The 17769-nt window shown below is 54.1% G+C and overlaps 4 protein-coding genes across 4 annotated transcripts; 2 read left to right on the forward strand and 2 right to left on the reverse strand.

The window, feature by feature from the left end:
• Nucleotides 1–325: 325 nt before the first annotated feature.
• Nucleotides 326–6053, forward strand: MONBRDRAFT_4964 (uncharacterized protein; the record flags this gene model as incomplete). Its single annotated transcript, XM_001742133.1, has 10 exons — nucleotides 326–362; nucleotides 454–925; nucleotides 1003–2207; nucleotides 2391–2469; nucleotides 2552–2694; nucleotides 3331–3568; nucleotides 3709–4149; nucleotides 4695–4852; nucleotides 4971–5056; nucleotides 5538–6053. 10 exons carry the CDS (start codon nucleotides 326–328, stop codon nucleotides 6051–6053), a joined length of 3375 nt encoding a protein of 1124 aa, XP_001742185.1.
• Nucleotides 6054–9952: 3899 nt separating this feature from the next.
• On the reverse strand, nucleotides 9953–12834 carry MONBRDRAFT_17102 (uncharacterized protein). Its single transcript, XM_001742581.1, has 13 exons — nucleotides 12821–12834; nucleotides 12483–12538; nucleotides 12329–12387; nucleotides 12153–12224; nucleotides 11909–12003; nucleotides 11742–11773; nucleotides 11510–11611; nucleotides 11342–11398; nucleotides 11120–11265; nucleotides 10755–10934; nucleotides 10555–10632; nucleotides 10342–10440; nucleotides 9953–10177 (listed from the first exon to the last, which is right to left on the reverse strand). Exons 2-13 carry the CDS (start codon nucleotides 12483–12485, stop codon nucleotides 10039–10041), a joined length of 1062 nt encoding a protein of 353 aa, XP_001742633.1. The 5' UTR covers nucleotides 12486–12538; nucleotides 12821–12834; the 3' UTR covers nucleotides 9953–10038.
• A 170-nt stretch (nucleotides 12835–13004) lies between these two features.
• MONBRDRAFT_19122 (uncharacterized protein) lies at nucleotides 13005–15590 on the reverse strand. The gene is made up of 11 exons (XM_001742582.1): nucleotides 15462–15590; nucleotides 15335–15382; nucleotides 15164–15250; nucleotides 14989–15030; nucleotides 14815–14872; nucleotides 14643–14716; nucleotides 14298–14543; nucleotides 13897–14157; nucleotides 13414–13712; nucleotides 13237–13286; nucleotides 13005–13154 (listed from the first exon to the last, which is right to left on the reverse strand). The coding sequence occupies exons 1-11, from the start codon at nucleotides 15552–15554 to the stop codon at nucleotides 13045–13047; spliced, it is 1368 nt and encodes a 455-aa protein (XP_001742634.1). The 5' UTR covers nucleotides 15555–15590; the 3' UTR covers nucleotides 13005–13044.
• Nucleotides 15591–16263: 673 nt separating this feature from the next.
• MONBRDRAFT_4967 (uncharacterized protein) lies at nucleotides 16264–17704 on the forward strand (the record flags this gene model as incomplete). The annotated part of the gene is made up of 2 exons (XM_001742134.1): nucleotides 16264–16657; nucleotides 16851–17704. The coding sequence occupies 2 exons, from the start codon at nucleotides 16264–16266 to the stop codon at nucleotides 17702–17704; spliced, it is 1248 nt and encodes a 415-aa protein (XP_001742186.1).
• Nucleotides 17705–17769: the final 65 nt, after the last annotated feature.

Below are 17769 nucleotides of genomic sequence, written 5' to 3' on the forward strand. Positions count from 1 at the left end.
GGGGCATGTTTTTCTGACATTTAGGTCGTCCTTGCTCTGTGTGTGTGTGCTTTCAACAACAAAGTTTTTTTGGGGGGCGGAGAACAAGCGAAAATTTTGGGTTTTTCTGCTCTTGCTGCTCTTGTGTGGGCAGGAGTCGTGGCAGCGAATTCAAGCTGTGCTGGGTGGAGCGTGGGGCTGGTGGCCTGCGATTTGGACTGGTTGCCAAGTGGTGGTGTTGAAGTTTGACCGGTAAAAACGCGCAGCTAGCAAGTGGTCGCACGTGAAACGCTCACTCGCATTGACTCGGCCCGCTGGCCCTTCAACGCTATCGGCATCGCACACCATGAGCTGGCTACGGCCCAGTGCCTATGCTCCCTCCGGTGAGAAGCGCGAAAACCTTGCACTGGGTGCTCATCACTTCCATCGCCTGGCTTTTATTCATCCCTGGCTTTGACTTGGGTTTTTTTGCAGGCTGGCAACGTGGGGATGCGGCACGGCTACGCAACGACGACGGCCGTGTTTTCGAGTGTCTCATTGACGACGTAGACGAAGGTTTGTACTTTTGTCATCCTCGTCATTTTGGCCGTCGAGACCGTGGGCAACACTGCCCTGTTCCCAGTCTCTCGGACCCTGGGTTAATTTACCGGGAAGCTGACCGCGCATCATCCTCACGCAACACAAACACCTACATCAGATCGAGGAGAGGCCACCGTGTACATTCACGCTCTCCGAACGACAGAATCCGTGCCCTTGGCGGATCTCCTTTCTCCTGGTGCGCCTGGCATGCCATGAACCCATCTCGACAGCCTTGCAATGCGTTTTTCTCGTGGAACAGGTGGCTCATGGACCACGACATCATAGCTGATGAAGCTCCTCCACCCATGCGCCGCAAGGGCGGGCCGGCTCATCGACCACCTGCTCTGGGCCTCGAACCCACAGAGCGGTACAGACTCTCCCCCTCCCTGATTCGCTTATCAGCACCGACCTCACCATGGCACTGCACAACTTGTTTTGTTCTAGGTGGTTTGACATGGATCCAGCGCCCAGCGACCTTCGCCCCGTGGATGTCCCACATGTAGAACCTTACTTTCGACGTCAACGGCCTGCCTCAAGCATCTTTAGCGACAGCATTCACCTACGACCGGCGCGTGCTGCACGGCATCGCCCCACCCGCCGACAGGATGATGATGACTTTGACCCCATCCCCCCCTTGCCAAGCCAACCGCCTCCCCCCCTGCCAAACTCAAGGCACCACCTTGAAGAAGATTCATCCGAGAGTGATGCAGGCTCGATCAGTCGTCCTCCTACACTGCCGCGTGACATGACGCGTCCAGCTGAACGCACACGCTCCTCGCGCCGCCACAGATCAGTGGCCTTTCAGGACCAAGCCATGAGTGAGGAGTCCGATTCAGAGCTGAGTGATCCACCCACACCCTTGATGGGTAGTCACCTTGCCAGTGAATCAGATGATGATGACACATATGGGCATGCGCGCGGTGTGTCTTCTCTTCAGGACTCGCGCGACAATTTCCCCCCTCCCCCGCGTGAACCTGCTCCTCCCGTACCCTTGCGCTGGGATGACGAGCCCCTGTCGCAACCGCCTCCGGGCGCTCAGGTACAGCGTGGTGGCCAGTGGGCGCAATCACGAGCCACTGCGACCAAAAGTGATGCTGCCGAGTCATCACGATTACTGCAACAGTTCCGCGGCTACGGTGGTCTTGAAGCAGCTGAGGCACTTTCGGACGCGGCGAGCTCATCGGAAGATGGTGATGGTGCTCAGAGTCCGCCCATGCCAATTGCCGCGGCCACCATGCGTGAAGTTGAACTCGAGGTCTTTGACGAAGGCGAGCTCACGGATGACGAAGATGATGAGAGCATCATTCTTTTTGACGACGATGAAGATGAAGCCGACGAGGATGATGCAGACAGCATGCGCCATCACGCACGCAACACCGGGCAAGCTTTAGCCTCACACCAGGAAGAGTTTGAGTATGACGATGAGGAAGATGAAGACGAAGAGGGGGAAGGTACAGACTCGGACGATCGAGACGGTGCTGACGACATGGACGTTTTCGAGAGTCGCACCTCGCGCGACGAACCTGCCGACATCGTCCCAGCCCACTCCCCTCGCAAGAGCACGACATCAGTTTTTGCCGATAGCCCAGGCACAGAAGTGCTTCTTTTGGCAGAGCGTGTGTCGCTCGGTGCCGAGGATGACAGCGACGGTGCGTGCTAAAATGTGTCCCCCGGCCTTGGGATCACAAGTTCGACTGTTGGTTGTGATGATGGCCATTCAACAATAATTGTGTTGGAGTTTTTGTGGCGAAAAGCGAACCTTTGTCACTTGTGACACCTTGAGTCCCCACACGCACTCACCACGCTGTACGTGTCCTCTTGCCGGGACGCAGCGGAACGCAATGACGTGGCTGAAACACCGTTGGATGGCGCGGAACAGCAGGAGGATCACGTCGCCGTTGCGATGACCCGGTAGGCAAGCGTTTCTAGTCGCCACTGGTCTCTCAATCTTCCACCAGCGTTTCACCGTCGATGCCTACCATTGTACATGCAGGCGCCGCCGTCTTTCTACCGACCATACACAGGGGCGAACCTCTCGCACCGTCCGTCGCAAGAGCCAGGGCTTTGCTCTTGGGACAATGGACACAAAGCGGCGACAATCCCAGGCCACCGCCAAGCCTACATTTCTCAGCAAAAGTACGTTCATCCACTTTCACACGCTACCGTGTACTTCAGCCCTTTTCCCTAGGAGTGACTCATTTATGTTTCTGCACACCCCCTCAATTTCAGATCCCAATGCGCCTCCATACCCCCCCATCCGGTACGATGCATTCTGCAGCACCCCTTGTTTCCCTTCAATTTGCTCTCCCCATGCGCTGGCCCATCTTCTCAGAGGCCACAAAAAGATCTTGAAACATGCCATGTCACCCAACCCAAAACAGGCTTTTTGGCGTCCTTGGCGGTTTGCACTTGACTCATTTATCGCCCATTCGCCCAATGCTTGTACGTTTCGTGGCTCAGGTTTCGTCTGGATCGTGTGCGACGAGCTCGCGATGAGCAGTTGTGGCTTAACAACGACGTTTTTGGGCACAATGATGTTGAGCCTTATGCATGGTTCCAAGTTGGTTGGCCCATCAGCCCCTCGACCACCACCGCTCAAGCAAAGTCCGAGTTGGCGCTCATTGCACTGTTCTTTGTGATACCGCTTTGCGTTTGCAGTGGATTGTTGACTTGACGTTTTTTCGCGGTGAGGCAGCTGTCACCGATCGACCAAAGCACCAAAGTGGCTCCCCGAGAGCCAATTGCTCACCTGATTTTCTTGGTGGGGTGCAGCATCCTTGGACCGCATTGCCGCCGCTGCAGGCAGTGCCATCATTGGTTACTTTTATTACCACGTCTACGTCTTTTGGTTGACCTTGGTGTCATCGGGGTTGCTCATGATCTTGGTCATGGGTTGGCTGGGCATTCGGGACAAGGACAATCTCACGTCAACTACCGATGTCCACATCAGTGTCGGAAACCAGATTCTGACGGGTCGCGGTGCCTTCCAAGATTCAGAACTCTTCTATGGGTGAGCATCGTGCCCGCCAAGTCAATTGGCAATTATTTCGTTCTGTTGAAGCTCATGTTTTTGGCTCTTCAAGCTTTTGGTTTGATTCCTCATCCTCACGCTGGCCACATGTCTCTCGTCGTCTTGGCTCCTCGTTCTAGCTATTACTCGTTGACTTCAGAAAACTTCAACTTGGCCTTGGCATATTTCCTTCTCCTGCCCACTGTCATGGTCGTCGTTCTGCTTCAGCTGCTGTACGCGCTTGAGCGTTCCTTCCAAAAAGACAGCCCCTCAAACGAGAGCTCCTCGCTGAACCCCTTTGGGGCGTTGGTTTTTACATCCTGGAGCCACTCCATCAGTCGACTTGACGTTGTGCGCCGTGCACATTCTGCCTTCAAGTGCGTTGGGCGAGGCAACCGGCCTGAATTAAACCGCCTTCATCGCTTGTCTTCTGCGCAAGTGCACGGCCAGCCTGATCCATTGCTGTGGGCCCCTTGGTTCCCTGCAGAGTCCGCTCCCGCGAATTGCTCAACCAACACATCAACCTTGCCGTCGCCCCCATGCTGGCGGGCTGCATCCCTGCACCAACAACGCGCCTGGCGGTAAGCCAATTAGCTATCGCATCCGTGCCACCATGCGCTCCTCCCTGCCCTTGCCTCATCGTCCCTGCTTCGCCACAAACTGTGGGGCGGCTGATGTGCGGGCCTACGTGGTAGAAAGTAGCATATACGGCACTCAGCACTGCTGTGCTTATGGGCGTCTCGGGGGCCGGCGCTTTTGGCATTTTTGAACTTCAGGTACGTCAACCCTAGTAGGATTTGCCGTGTATACTCGAAGAAACAAAGCCAACAAGCCCCTTGAGCGCACTCACATGCATGGCCTCTGATATGCTACATACTGCTAGAACTATGTGGGACGTACATCAGAAGTCGATGGGCTGTGGACGGTGATTAAAGTGCCTTTTGTTTTGACAATGGCGATGGTGGCCTTTCCCATCTGCGTGCGCATCTTGTCTACCTTTGTATATTTTGACGAGCCCAACCGTATTCTGCAGTACGATGCCGCGCCCCTTACTCGCTGGGCCGACATTGACATGGTTTTTGGTGACGTGCCACTGCCTCATTCGGTGATGCTCCACTACGTGCAGCTGGGAACTGAGCGTCTCATTGTTGGGCTGCGCGGGTATTGTGGGCACATACATTGTCAACTTTTTGCGCCTGCACCCCGTCTCCACAACCACGTGCTGGGAGACCCGGACAGGGCAAGAATTCTATCGGCTCTTTGTCCTCGACGTGTTTGTGCGAGGTTGGTTTTGACACAATGCCATGTCTGTTTAAGGGGCCGAGCATGCAAGATTGCGTGAATTTGTGACTCTCGTTCGGGTATCTGTCTGCTTTAGTCGGCCTCGACCTTTTGCTCCTAGCCTGGTCAGCCCTCACCGTTAGCTTTGGCGCCAACCCACCCTCCTTCAATGTGACGGGCTACGTCTTGGGCATCTTTTACCGTCAGGTTTGTGTGTGCTGCGCTGAAACCCACGAGCCATGGTGGCTAACGCCTAAGCTTTTGGCCGGAATGCAAACCGTCCGCTTTGCATTCACCCTTTGGGCACCGCTGGTAGGCCATCGTTTGGATGGGATTTGCCATGAGTCCGTTGTTGCCCATGCTTGCACTCCTCGTGTACTTGGTGGAGTTTTTCATTCGTCAGCGCCAGGTCTGTGTCGAGTTGCCATGCGTCAACTTGAAGCAAGGCTGGCAATCTATACCGGCTGTGTGATGCAGCAAGGGAGATTTCATGTACAGACATCTGCCTGATTCTCCTGCTTCTTTTTCGACTCTGTGTGGGGGGCTGCCCTTGCTCTCTCAAACAGATTTTTAATTTCCCGGCCGAACCCATCCGTTTGTTCCATGTGACGGACCTCACGTACAAATCGTACGTTGGCGCCGCACCTTGTTGTCTAAAATAACCACCCGGATGTACTTTTTCTCGTAGGCTTGCGCACTCACGCCACTCTGTTATGCTTGCCCTCTACGCTTGCCCTCCGCTGTTGGCGGGATTGGACTTGGCTGGCTTAGCTATTTATTTGTCGTGGCGTTGCTTTCCATGGCCTGCGGCTGCTTCCTCATTTTTGTTCGAGAGATTGGGTCTTGTGGGCCATTTTACGCAGTCACGCAGCAAGAGACTTTCAACACGACGGGGGTCGAGATCAAACGCATGTATGACATTGTTGACTATGCTGTTGCGCGTGGTGATAGGGGATTTCGCAGTTTGTGGGAATTTTTGTTCAGCCGCGGCGTGGTAGTCCCCATTTTGCTCGTCTGTGGGGCATGGATGTTGTACGTGCGCTCGCGATTTCATGCTGAGACTCTGCGCGTTGCGGAGCTGTCCGACTGGCTGGCACATGAGCGTGCTTCGACCCGCGAATATGTGCGGCGCTATGCGCAGATCAAGAGGCAACGCATGCAGCGCCTCGAGGAGCAGCGCAAATCCACTGCACATGAAAAATGAGTTGAGTGTGTATGTGTGTATTGCGTTCTCTGTTCGGTTCTGTTCTTGCTCCAAAGCCCGAGGCTTGTGATCTGGCTTGCTCAGTCGCATGAGTGAGTCCAGGTCGGTGCGCATTTGTGTGTCAGATTTGGCTGTTTTGCAGTGTGTTGTTCCCACGGATTGACCTACCCAGAGGCCCCTCGACGGCTTGACTGGGCAAGATCGAGGTGATTACAATTTATATCAGAAAGACTTGACGAAAAAGCAGATTGTCATGATGTCAGAAACGATCCCATTGTTTGACAGCTCACTCTCAATTACAACTCGGTTGTAAATCCGCATGAAATGGCAACCAGACCAAGCACGCCTGATCTGACCGTAAGATCCCTTCAGTCAAGAAAATTAAAAAACGGCACCATGGCAGATTGCACCAGCGAAGCCTCGTGCTCTACTTGAAGTGCTGCAAACCTCGGACACATCACGCGTCACTTTCGTCCGTCAGTCGCTCCGCAATCATGCGTTGCAAAGCATATGCGTCCTCCACACGCAGAATGAGTTGCAAGAGGCCATTGTGCTTTGAGCTGTGAACCGCCAACTCGAGATGCTCCTTATCGCGTGCAAAATAGCTGGAGCATAAGGAAGCCAAAAAAACAAAGTGAGACTGCTGCAAACACGACCTCCACGATCCGCTCCAGCAAGCAGAACAGCTCAAGTCGGTTCCCTAGCCTCACAACGTACCGCTCAATGCCACTCAGATACCAATCGTGGAAGCTGGTTTTGCGTTGTAACCGTACAAGCTTGTCTGTGACATGCAAAATTGCGTTCCCATGCAAATCTGCACGAGAGGGACCGGGGGACGATGTCCGACGCGAGTTCACGTCAAGGCGAGCAGGCACGAGAAAAGCAGTTGACACACGAATCTCCTATACCTCTGACAATCACACTGCGTCGCCAACTTACTGTGCTGGACAGATGTAGCAGTGCGCAAGACGACAGTAGGTATTGATAGCATCCTACACAAAAGAACAGTGAGAGCAAAAAAAGAACACTGTAGCATACGGGCCAGAGCCTTGACAGTGGGCCGAAAAGGCACGTTAGAAGTAAAACTGGGCAAACTTACATGGAAACATTGGCACTGATCACCTGAGGCAAGGGTGGGAGAAATGATGCAGAGGGCAGCACATGAACCAAAAGCCCAGCAAGTCGAGATGAAATAAGACGGTGTCAAACAGCAAAAACTCGCTCTTGCCCTTGCCCCCCACGCCCCCCGGTGCCCTCTCTCGACAGTTGGCTCGTAGTGGCCACGCGGAGCAACCCGCATGTGGTGTCAGCGACATCCTATCAAGGCAGAATACGAACCGGCTTGTAGGGCGATAGGTTGAGAGAGGAAGAGTTGGAGGGGCTTAGCGTGCTGGACGGGCTAAGAATTGCCGAAGTATGCGTCGGTGAACTGGTGCTCCGCGCAGTAGCACTCATCACCGAGGCTGGACTTGGAGGAGCCAGAGCTGCCGAGTCGGAGTTGGCATGCTGCAAGACGGGGTGGTGAACATCGGTCAGCGAGCGCCGCTGTGGCAGCTGCGGTGACGATATTCTTCGCGGTTGCGCCATGGCTGGCAAGTGTGGCGAAGAAGAAGAGTTGAGATTATGAAACATTTGTAGACGGTGATCGCGGGCCTGGGACGAGTCGGCGCTCGGGGGACGCGGTAGCAGCTTGCGCTCTGCACTGTCATCATCGGTGCTTTCCATGCTGATGGTTGTCCGACGGCGCCCCTGTCTTCGCAGGGCACGCGGAGGGGAAAGCAATGCGTTGACTAGCCCACGACGTTGCGATGTACTGGTGGGTGCCGTAGGTTGCCTAGTAGGCGTGTAAGACAGGCGAGAAGCAAGATCTGCGACGTGAGCCAAACGGAAGGAGCAGCGGTTCTCATCGCCATCATGACAGAGCGCTGCGAAAGGACCAATATAATAATAACAATAAAAAAAAGGTGAGGACGTACGCCTGTGAGCGATCGCTGGACCGTGATGAGGAGGTGGAGATGGCGTCGCGAGATCCCGATGGGGTACTGGGCCGGCTATCGGCTGAGGGAGGTCGGTCGTTCTCCGCGTCTACGCTTGATAGGCCTCGGATGTGTTGTAAAAGTGGCGTATCCACAATGTGAATGTCCTGGCCATTGTCAACACGGATAATCTCAAAAGGCAGCAGGACGCGAGACCGAAGGACGCTCCAGAACACCACCATACTAAACAGGCCAATCCAATCAAAACGAACAGAGCAAAGGCCGTCGAATGAAGAGATCGAGCATGAGATGGGTACGGATAGGCCGAGGACTCAAGAACATGGCTGCGTGGAAGTCGCGTGTGGGCTGGGGCTATTAAGACAAAGGGCGGCATCAAACCTGAGGTTGTCACAAGCCGGCGAGGCTACTTCCGTTGGAGCAAGCAGCAAGGGCATGTCCAAATGGGAGGCAAGGACATCAAAGCAAAATTGCAAACGCGCCGCGGGTGAATCGGCGCCTGGGCCGCCCTCGATGACATGCAGGGCCACACGGAGAAATTCCTCAAACAAGTGACCATCACGCCAAGCTGTAGTCAGGTTATCAGCCTGAAGATTTCAAGTGCGAGACGTGCAAAGTATTTGAGCATGGTGGCTGATGAGAGCAGTGCATGCGAGAGGCAGCTTGACGGATACCGCCCACGGCACCAACAGGGTGTCAGACGGCGTTACCAGCGAGGCGAACCTGTGCTAGGGGCGAATCTGGGGCCAAGGTTTGAATCCAGGCCAGGATGAGCTTCTCTGGTCCGCTGCGCATGGGCTCAATGGCCAAACGCAGGCGGTGGTGATTCTGATAGAGCTCATAATGGGTGATCACCTTGAAGAGGACGGCCGTGAGCGTGGGCTCATCCACAATGGGGTGCCGCAGCTCAGGCAGCAAGAGACCATCGATTTTGAACAAAAGATAGGCTTGATCACGATCCTCCTCTTGTGTCTGTGGCGAGTTGGTGCGATGCAACGGAGGCCGCGGCGGTACGCCGACAAGTGGACATGGAACCCAGGTTGGATTGTGAACGAGCAAAGGCATGTGAGTCTACGCACGGCAACCCAGATAGTCTGATTCTACCCGTCCATCCCACTCTTTCCACACAACCCGCATTGTGTGTCGCCTATGTCACTGACCAAGCGCGCCTTGAGCCGAGTCGGTTTGCTCTCGCTGAGGGTCTTGGCCAGCAGCATCAGACGACGTTGGTGAAGCAAAAACTCGACCAGCGATAGCCTACAAGAGTGAATGTCCAGGGAACAGCGCAAGAAGAAGTGAAACAGGGGCCGCAGACACTTGGATAGGGTCGACCCGCAAGCTGTGCGCGCACTCATTGGAATCAGCGCTGGCGTCCGTTGTAGCACCCCGATGGTCGAGCAGGTGGCGGCACCATCGAAGCAGGATACAGCTCAACAACATGGCGGCGGAGAGCGCTGGAGTTGAACTGGGAAATCACAGAGAATCCCAGCCCGGATCCTCAAAGCCTTGAAACACTCCAAGTGAAGCAGACAACGGTAGTTCCGCCAAGCTGTCCACGTTATTGTCACCGCCCTCTCAGCACCCGCCGTCGCGCTGCGCGTCGCCTCTCGTCTCTGCCATTCTGTCTCTAAACCATTCAAGCCCTCAACTTTTGAAAAAAAAAAAAAAAAAAAACGAGAGAGAGAGACAGAGAGAGAGAGAAAAAAAAAAACCACACAGCAATCGGACCGAGCCGCGCGAGCGGATCAAATGTCAGATTTCTAACGACATCGCTAAATCTTGATTTCGGGCATGCGATGGTTGTTGATCAGGATGTGTGGGCTCGCCGATGGCACCAAGGTGACCAAGAAGCTGACTTTCCTCCAGAGTGGCAGTGGCTGCGCAATGCGCCGAGGCATACGGGGTCAGCTGACTAGGTTCAATTTTTTTACCTTGAAAGAACAAAAACACTTGACACCAACGAGGAGACACCAGCAAGCGGGACAAGGGCTCTATTGGCGGCTCTCAATGGCGCGCTGGTGAACCTTGAAAACCTGCTGAATGGCATCGCGAAAGCAGTGGAAGTTGTAGTCGAGGATCCCTTGCTTCTCTGCCGGGTCCTTGGACACCAGGCAGACCAGCGCCAGATATCTACAAGTGCACAACGGTCAGTGAAACGGAGGGCGCAGCTCGAGGACCTTGAAGAACATCTCGGCTATAATCCAATCCTGGTCTCGGCCACCTTCCATGCGAGCCGCTACCCTTCCTGTTTTATGTACCCATGCAAAGAGTCCCTGCAAGCTCTGCCCACGCACTTGTTTACTTCACGCAAGTATAGAACGTTGCCGTTGCTGAGTTTGATGACGGAGCTAGACTTGACGTCGTATGCACTTGCGGTCCCATCATCGCCCGTGCTGGAGCACCGATCCAAAGAGAAAAAAAGGAAATGTCAAGATGAGGGACGGACTGAACCTCATCGAGTACAAGGAGCAGCAGGCATAGAAACCAGCTGTCCGCCAGGTACGCACCCGTAAATGCAAGACACGTCAATGACCACGTCAATAATGTCTGAACACAACTCATACGACTTCATATCCACGGGTGTGCTAGCCACGCCCAAGCAGGCCACACAATGAGATGTGACGTTTTTTTTGTTTCCTTCGGGCTAAGTGCAAAGGACATGACCGTGGGCAACCACAGGGTGTAACGCTAAGAATACAGGTCTTACCTGTCGGTCGCAATGTAAATTTTGCTAACAACGTCGAACAGGAACGATTTCTCAATGCCACACTTGTTGTTGAGGGTGTTGAGGAGGTTCTCGAGCATGGGCAGCTGGGGGATCAACTTTTGAACCACCTTGCTAAAGGCCTCAAAGATAGAGTGGTCATAGATGCTGGTCAAGTAAAAGCTATTGGCAAAAAAATCACACAATTGTGAGCTTTGTTGTGACGCCCGCGGACACTGTGAGCGATCGGGATTCGAAAACAAGGGGCTGGGGCCAAAGGGAGTGTAGGATGGAAAGCAACAAGGGCGAGATGGGACACAATCGGAAATCCTGCGTGGCAAGAAGAAGGTGCTGTCAAGAGCCCCCACCTCATGTGGATTTCATCCTCCAAGCCATCATGTTCCAGCTCTTCCTTGACACGTTCGTGGATGTCGCGAGTAACGTCAATCTTGTTGTCGTCGCTCAGGCCATCAACTTTGTGAATGAAGACCTCAAAGGACATGTCCTTGTTGATCTGTGCATCAGAGTGAAATGAGCTAGACACAGATGGCGACGCAAACTTTGGCCCAACGCACAAGCACCTTGCGTACCTGGTGGGCCCGCACCACTGTTTGGTGCAGGCGCGCAAGTGGCTCGATGTACTCGTCCTGAGTATCAGAGCATGGGTGATCAACAGAGGCCAGTCATTGAGAGCCAACCAGAGAGGCAACAATCTGGCATGGACGGTGGCCATGGACGGTAAGGATGAAAGAACGGACCTGAGCATCGATAACAAAGACAAGTGCTCCGCAGCCACCAAAGATGACTTCAGCATCAAAAGCTGGGTCAAAGAAGTCAATCTGGCCAGGGAAATCCCAAATCTGCGCGAAAGCAGCGTCGGCCAAGTCAATAAATGAGTCACGCCAAGCCTCCAAAAAAAGCCAGATACACGCAAGCAAGCATTGAGAGTCCGCAGATGGACGTCTCGCAGCTTGAACAACCAAGCCGCACCTGAAACTGGACAAACGAACTGTTGGAAATCTCTATTGATACGGTACAACCAGACCCAGCATTGACCAGGTGAGATGGAGGATGATCGTGGCATCCTGATCGTTGGGGTCAGGATCCAATTCAAAGGCCAATTGAAGGGCGAGCAGCCGGTTATGGTGGTCACGCACCGTCCTTCACCACATGGTTGGTGGTCTCAAGGAACAGGGTTTCGTTCGGAGACATCTTGTGAAAGACAACTTGCTGGATGGATGACTTGCCCGACCTATGCGAGCAGGGCAAGAAAAAAGCAAAGAGGGGACATGAAAGGCTGGCCACATGCTGGAACTTCAACACAATTGCCGCCATGAACAGACAGATGGCGGTCTAGCAGAAACTCCTGCTTGCGGGCCAAGACCTTGTCCTGAACCTTACCGCTTTTGGCCCATGAGCAATATCCGGGGCTTGGTGTCGCTGAAGTTGCCTCGCACGTTGCTTGCACCAAAGCTGATGAACGAGAGAGAGATGGGGACCCAAGGCAAGCATTCGTAAGTTTATGTTCCGAAGACATGGCCCAACGCGACTGAGAACGGCACTGTGCATCGACCCACTCGCTGTCCGCTTGAAAGGCCACATTGAAATCCTGGCCACGGGGATCGTAATCGTACGCCTAGCATGTGGCATTGTGAGGCCATGACCAGGCAAACATCCTCAGTGACCCTGCCTGCGCCTGCCTGATGCACCATTCCCCGGGCAGAAACGAACCATCGTGCTGGTTGAGAAGGCAATCGAGAATCGAGGGATGTGGGCCTTGACTAGATCTAAAGCGGGCACAGCAAAAGGCAGTGCCAAGCAATCAGTCATCTGCACATCGTGGTTCGTGGCCGCGCTAACACGCTCATTCACACATGCGCGCACACTCGAAAAAGCCGAAAAATCAATCTGTTAAGGACACTTCAGGGTGTTCTCGCCTCTGTTCTGGTGGTCCAAATCTGTTGCTCCAACCATCCTCACTCACAAATGCACACCACACACATATCACGATACCAATGTTGGCTCCAGTGCCACTACACACGGGCTGCCGTTTGTTCCTCCAGACCAACCTGCTGCTCGCCCAAGAGTCAAAACTACTCGTCAAGCTTCCCCTCTCTCTCTCTCTCTCTCTCTCTCTCCAGCACACGTTCGCTTCTGCCACTTGATGCTACCACTTGTCAATCAGTGTGGTTTGTCAGATTTTATTTTCTCGATGAATTTTTTTTTTTCAAGTTTATTTCTGATTTGCTCTTGACATGTGAAGCACGACGGAGCATGAGGACATGAAACAGACTTAGAGAAGGAACTTGGCTCCCTTTTCCATCAGGATCTGTGCCGAGGCCTTGGCATCCTTGAAGAGAACGTGGGTTTCCGCAATATCGGCCTTGGACAACGCGTCGCGACCTACACCAGCCCACCGCCCAGACCCATAAGCACGCCGCCAGTTGAACAGGTCTTGTCGCTGCATGCAACAAGCCAAACGTACCGTTGATGCGGGCGAGCAAGAAACTGGGCGTCAACAGCTGCACCGAATACCTAAAAGCAGTTGAGTCATATCCGTGTCATGAGCGAGTGGGCCGGGCATATCTGATCCGCACTGTCACCTCGGCAAGCTGCAGCAGCCCCTGGTCGAAACGCATGTCAACGGGCAAAGATGACGGACCGCAGTGTCGTGGCAACGCCAATGGCAGCAAGCTCGTTTAGGGCCTCGTCATCAGCAGTGATACCCTCAACTTCAGCACGAATCTTCAAAATTTGCTTCATGTCTTCCTGGCCGTAGGGCATGAGCTTGATGATCATGACGCGATCCAAGAGATCAAGCGGCATGCCGTGCGGTGACAGGATGTCTGTGCCGCGGATTGTGCAATGACCACGATTGGTGGCAAAAATGACAATGGGTGACAACGTCGACTCGAGCGCCCGGTTAAGATAGGTAAAACACTCCAAGTTCAACATGTGCACCTGCATTGAAAAAGGGCAACGAGTGATTGAGTGCAAGAAAAGGGGCCCTTGATGCCTCTTGGCATGAAGTCGACACCTGTGCCTCCGACTCCCCCAACCAAAATCTTTTGGTGGCTTTTAAACCCCTGACAATCATCACTTCGCCTTCTCGCCGGCATATTGAGAGTCAAAAGCAAAAACCCACCTCATCAACAAAAAGGACGCCAGGAACCAGCTCGGCGGTGCCTTGGTCAATATACTTGTTGACAACCTTGTTAATCTCCTTGCGCAGCTTCTCCGTGATTTCTGTCTTCTTGGGCTTCATGAGCGTGCCCATCATGCTGACGATGTCTTGGCCGCCCTGCGGCCGCGCGTTGGCCACATCCAGATCGTGCAGCGTCACGTCTTGCACAATCTCCTTCTTCTTGTGCACATCCCCCTTGGGCAACGGCAGGTACTCCTCCGCCTATCGAGCGGACGAAATAGGGTGCCAAAATGATCAGAAAAGAAGCATCCTGTGTCCCCGAGACTTGTTACACGGATCCAAATAGAGTTTCTTTTTTCTGCTGCAAAGCACTTTGCATAGCATCAGTTGCACGCACGTACCTCGAGGTCAAACTCGGTCGCAAAGTTGTCTGAGCGACCCAGACGCTTCACAGCGCCGCTGTTGGCCTCAATGTAAATGACGTCACCCACTTCAACCTTCTCCTTCTGCAAGCTTTCGTAGATGGTTGGGTCCAGCTTGAGCTGCTTGGTGCCCTTGGTCGTCTTCAGACCAATCACCACGTGCGTCACTGTCTTGCCATAACCACCGACGGGGTTCTCCTGCTCGGCTGGTGTAAGCTCCGTCACCTGCCGTCACCATCGATCGGCAAACAAGTAAGACTGCATCAAAGCCAAAAGGGTGTAACACCTGGAAGCACACGGCAGGCAAAGCGCTGAGCAACCCACCTCGCCCTCGTACACTTCCTTCACTTCCTTGATGCGCAAGCCAATGGCACGACGAAAGTTCTCCATCAAAACCTCTGTTGAGCAGGGAACAAAAACAGCAAGTCAAGCAAGTGAGATAGCTCGCGAGGGAAATGTCGATATTTTTTCTCCAATCCACTGTCAAAATACGCACCAGTGGGCTTGACTTCAGCCGAGTAGACCTCGCTACCAACCATGGGGCAAAACGGCACCTACGTGTGGATGTACACACACACACACACGAGCAGATATCAGCGACCGTACGAAAACACGACGTACGTGCCCGCCCAGCTCAGGCAAAGCGAGCAGGCATGCTCGGATATCGCACCTTGGGTCCGAGCTCGGCGCTAATGGCCAGAGCAAGAGCCGTCTAAACAACACGTGAATTGACATCGGATGGAAAGAACACCGGGTCAATGCAGGATCAAGGAAAAAAAAAGGCAGCAAGCAAACTCTGACAAAAGCCACCAGAATAAGGTCAACGCCACGATGATGTCTCGCACCTTGCCCGTGCCTGGCGGACCGGCAAAGAGCATGGCGCGACCGGCCATTTTCTTGGCCTTGATCAGATCGACCACAATGGATGCCGCCTAAATTCCCCGGCAAACAGAACGAGATGAGTCTCAAAGTGGTGAGCGCTGACTCACGGCATGAGCAGCTGTGGCACAACATACCTCACGGGCCTTGTCCTGGCCCACCAGACCAGCGGCCACAGGCAACGCCTAGCAACACATAAGCGCGTGTGAGCAAGAACCCGGAACCCGACGCGAATCTGATTCCATTGACGGCCGACAGACGCACCTTGCCATCTTCTCCGATACCAAGGCCCTTGACGTGACTGTGATGGGAGACGCGCTGCGTCTTGGTCGTGGACTGCACTTCCTCAATCTTCATGATGACGGTTGCAGTTTATAACACTGTACTCTGACTACAAAAGAGGGACCCCAGGTGAGACACAAGGGCCCGGCGTTGGTCGGCAAGGAAACCTGAGCAGCAGCAAAACAACACAAAGATGGCAGCCCTCGTTTCAAAACTCCAGAGCCACCTAGACACCCCGCGGCTAGCTGAATCCATCACCAAGCCACCTCCATCCCACCGCTTCAACCTCCTCAAGAGTCGCCCATCCCCCCTCAACGCATCACCCCCATTTGCCCTGTTGACCCCTCCCCCCTCGAGGGCCGCTCACCTTTTGAAGCCGCCGAGAGAAGAAATAACGACAGGACCCACTGTGCACACAACAGCACAACAACACAAAGAGAGACAGAGAGAAAGACAGAGGGAGACAAAAGAAATGAACAAAAGAACAGAAGACTCTCTGTCTCTGTCTGTGTCTCTGTGCGATTGTGTGCGAAAGAAAACGATGACAAGGTGGTTAAGGGTGTGGATTGAAACACGTTAAACTGACGCGTTACATGTTAAGCCCGCCAACTTTTAAAACCAGGAATCGGGCTTACAGTTTGTTGGCGCAAAGGCCATCACCTTTTTTTTTTTTTTTTCGTCGCGCTCTGGGCTCTCGAGGCTTGGCAGCGCACATGCTCATCTGGCCCAATATCAAGTCAGATGCTAGCATATAAGCGACTATCGTTTTGCATTAGTCGGCAACATGGAAGAGCAGCGCGTGACACGACGTCGAACACGCGCCATCACCAGCCTAGAGGAGGAGCGACGTGCTCATGATCCCCCTGTTGTGATTGGACGATCCCCGCGCGTGCGCGTGAATCACACGCCCACACGAAAGAGGGAACCTAGCCCGATTGAAGCTAGCCCGCTTCAACAAGAAGAAGCGGCATCCCCACCTGTACCACTCTCGGCACCCATCACTAGCACCCCGCGCAAACCCGCAACTTTACCGGCCACCACACCCTCGCCCACGCCCACGCCCGTGTCTCCACCTCCTGCGCAACTAAGCGCTACCCCCTCGCCCCGGGCTCGCCGGCGGCGTGGCTGGTGGCGAGCCGTACGCAGCTTCTTGGAGGACTATGCCATGGACTATGAATGTGCGTCATTTCCCCGCACATCCCTTTGTCATTCGCTAGCCTCGCCACAGCTCAGGCATCCACATCAGCGCCATATTAAGCCATAGATTCATGGAAGCACCGATACATACTGCTTTGACAAATTGGTGTGCTTGCATAGCTCACACACATGTTGCCTGCTTCTGTGTCCCATGCTGTGCCCAACATTTGACAGATTGGTTCTTCATTCTGGTGGGGCTGGTGTTATCTGGCATCGCCTTGATCCTTGCCATGGAAACCATGGTGCACTTCAATTTGGCTTCCGAGGGTTATCAGAAGCACGGCATTCTCCACTTTGCTGCTGAACACTTGCCCGACGCCATCTTGGCCACCGTCGCTGCCATACCCGCATATCTGCTCAGCGTATATGCCGATCGCAAACGCAAAATGGCTTTTGCCCGCCTCGAGTTTTACAAATGCATCAACTTCTCCCTCAACTGGTTTGAGCATCCCCGTGGCGAGCGCACCCTTTACTTCTCCACCCTGCTTGAACAGAATCTGACGGAGATGACCTACAATAACCCACTAGTCAACGACTACGTCCTGGAGGCGGCCGCTCAGACAACGGAGGACGATTGCCTGATGTTTGCTGACCCAGGCATGGAGGACAGCGAGCGAAAGCAGCTCTACACCCCCATCATGAAGGCTGCTCAAAATGCAGTCGCCTGCCGATTCGGCCAAGGCGCACTTCATCGCGTGGCAGGCAATGCCACTCATTGCGTCACCCTCATCATGGCGTTTACCTGTGAGCGTGGCCCTCAAGTGCCCCAGACCAAGATTCGCATCATGCTCTGCGAAGACCAGCTCTTGCGTGAAATTCAGTCATACACCACTCAGCATGGAGCACAAGCCCAACCGCCGCGCTTCCTCACACCGTCCCATGCGCCACGCTGGAGCACGCTCTGTCAAATGGCCCGGGTGCATGCTGAGCACCCTCGCATCCTGCCCAAAGTGCGCATTTATCTTCCCCGCAGTGCTGAGGCAGACAAGTCCCCTCGACGCCTCTTTAGTCAGAACCTTTTGGGATAACAGCAGGCGGGCTCGTGGACTTGATGGCCATCGAACAGGATGCGCTCGTTTTCGATTTTAAAGGA

This window comes from Monosiga brevicollis, genomic scaffold, assembly GCF_000002865.3.
Source record: "Monosiga brevicollis MX1 MONBRscaffold_2 genomic scaffold, whole genome shotgun sequence".
NCBI classification, from domain to species: Eukaryota; class Choanoflagellata; order Craspedida; family Salpingoecidae; genus Monosiga; species Monosiga brevicollis.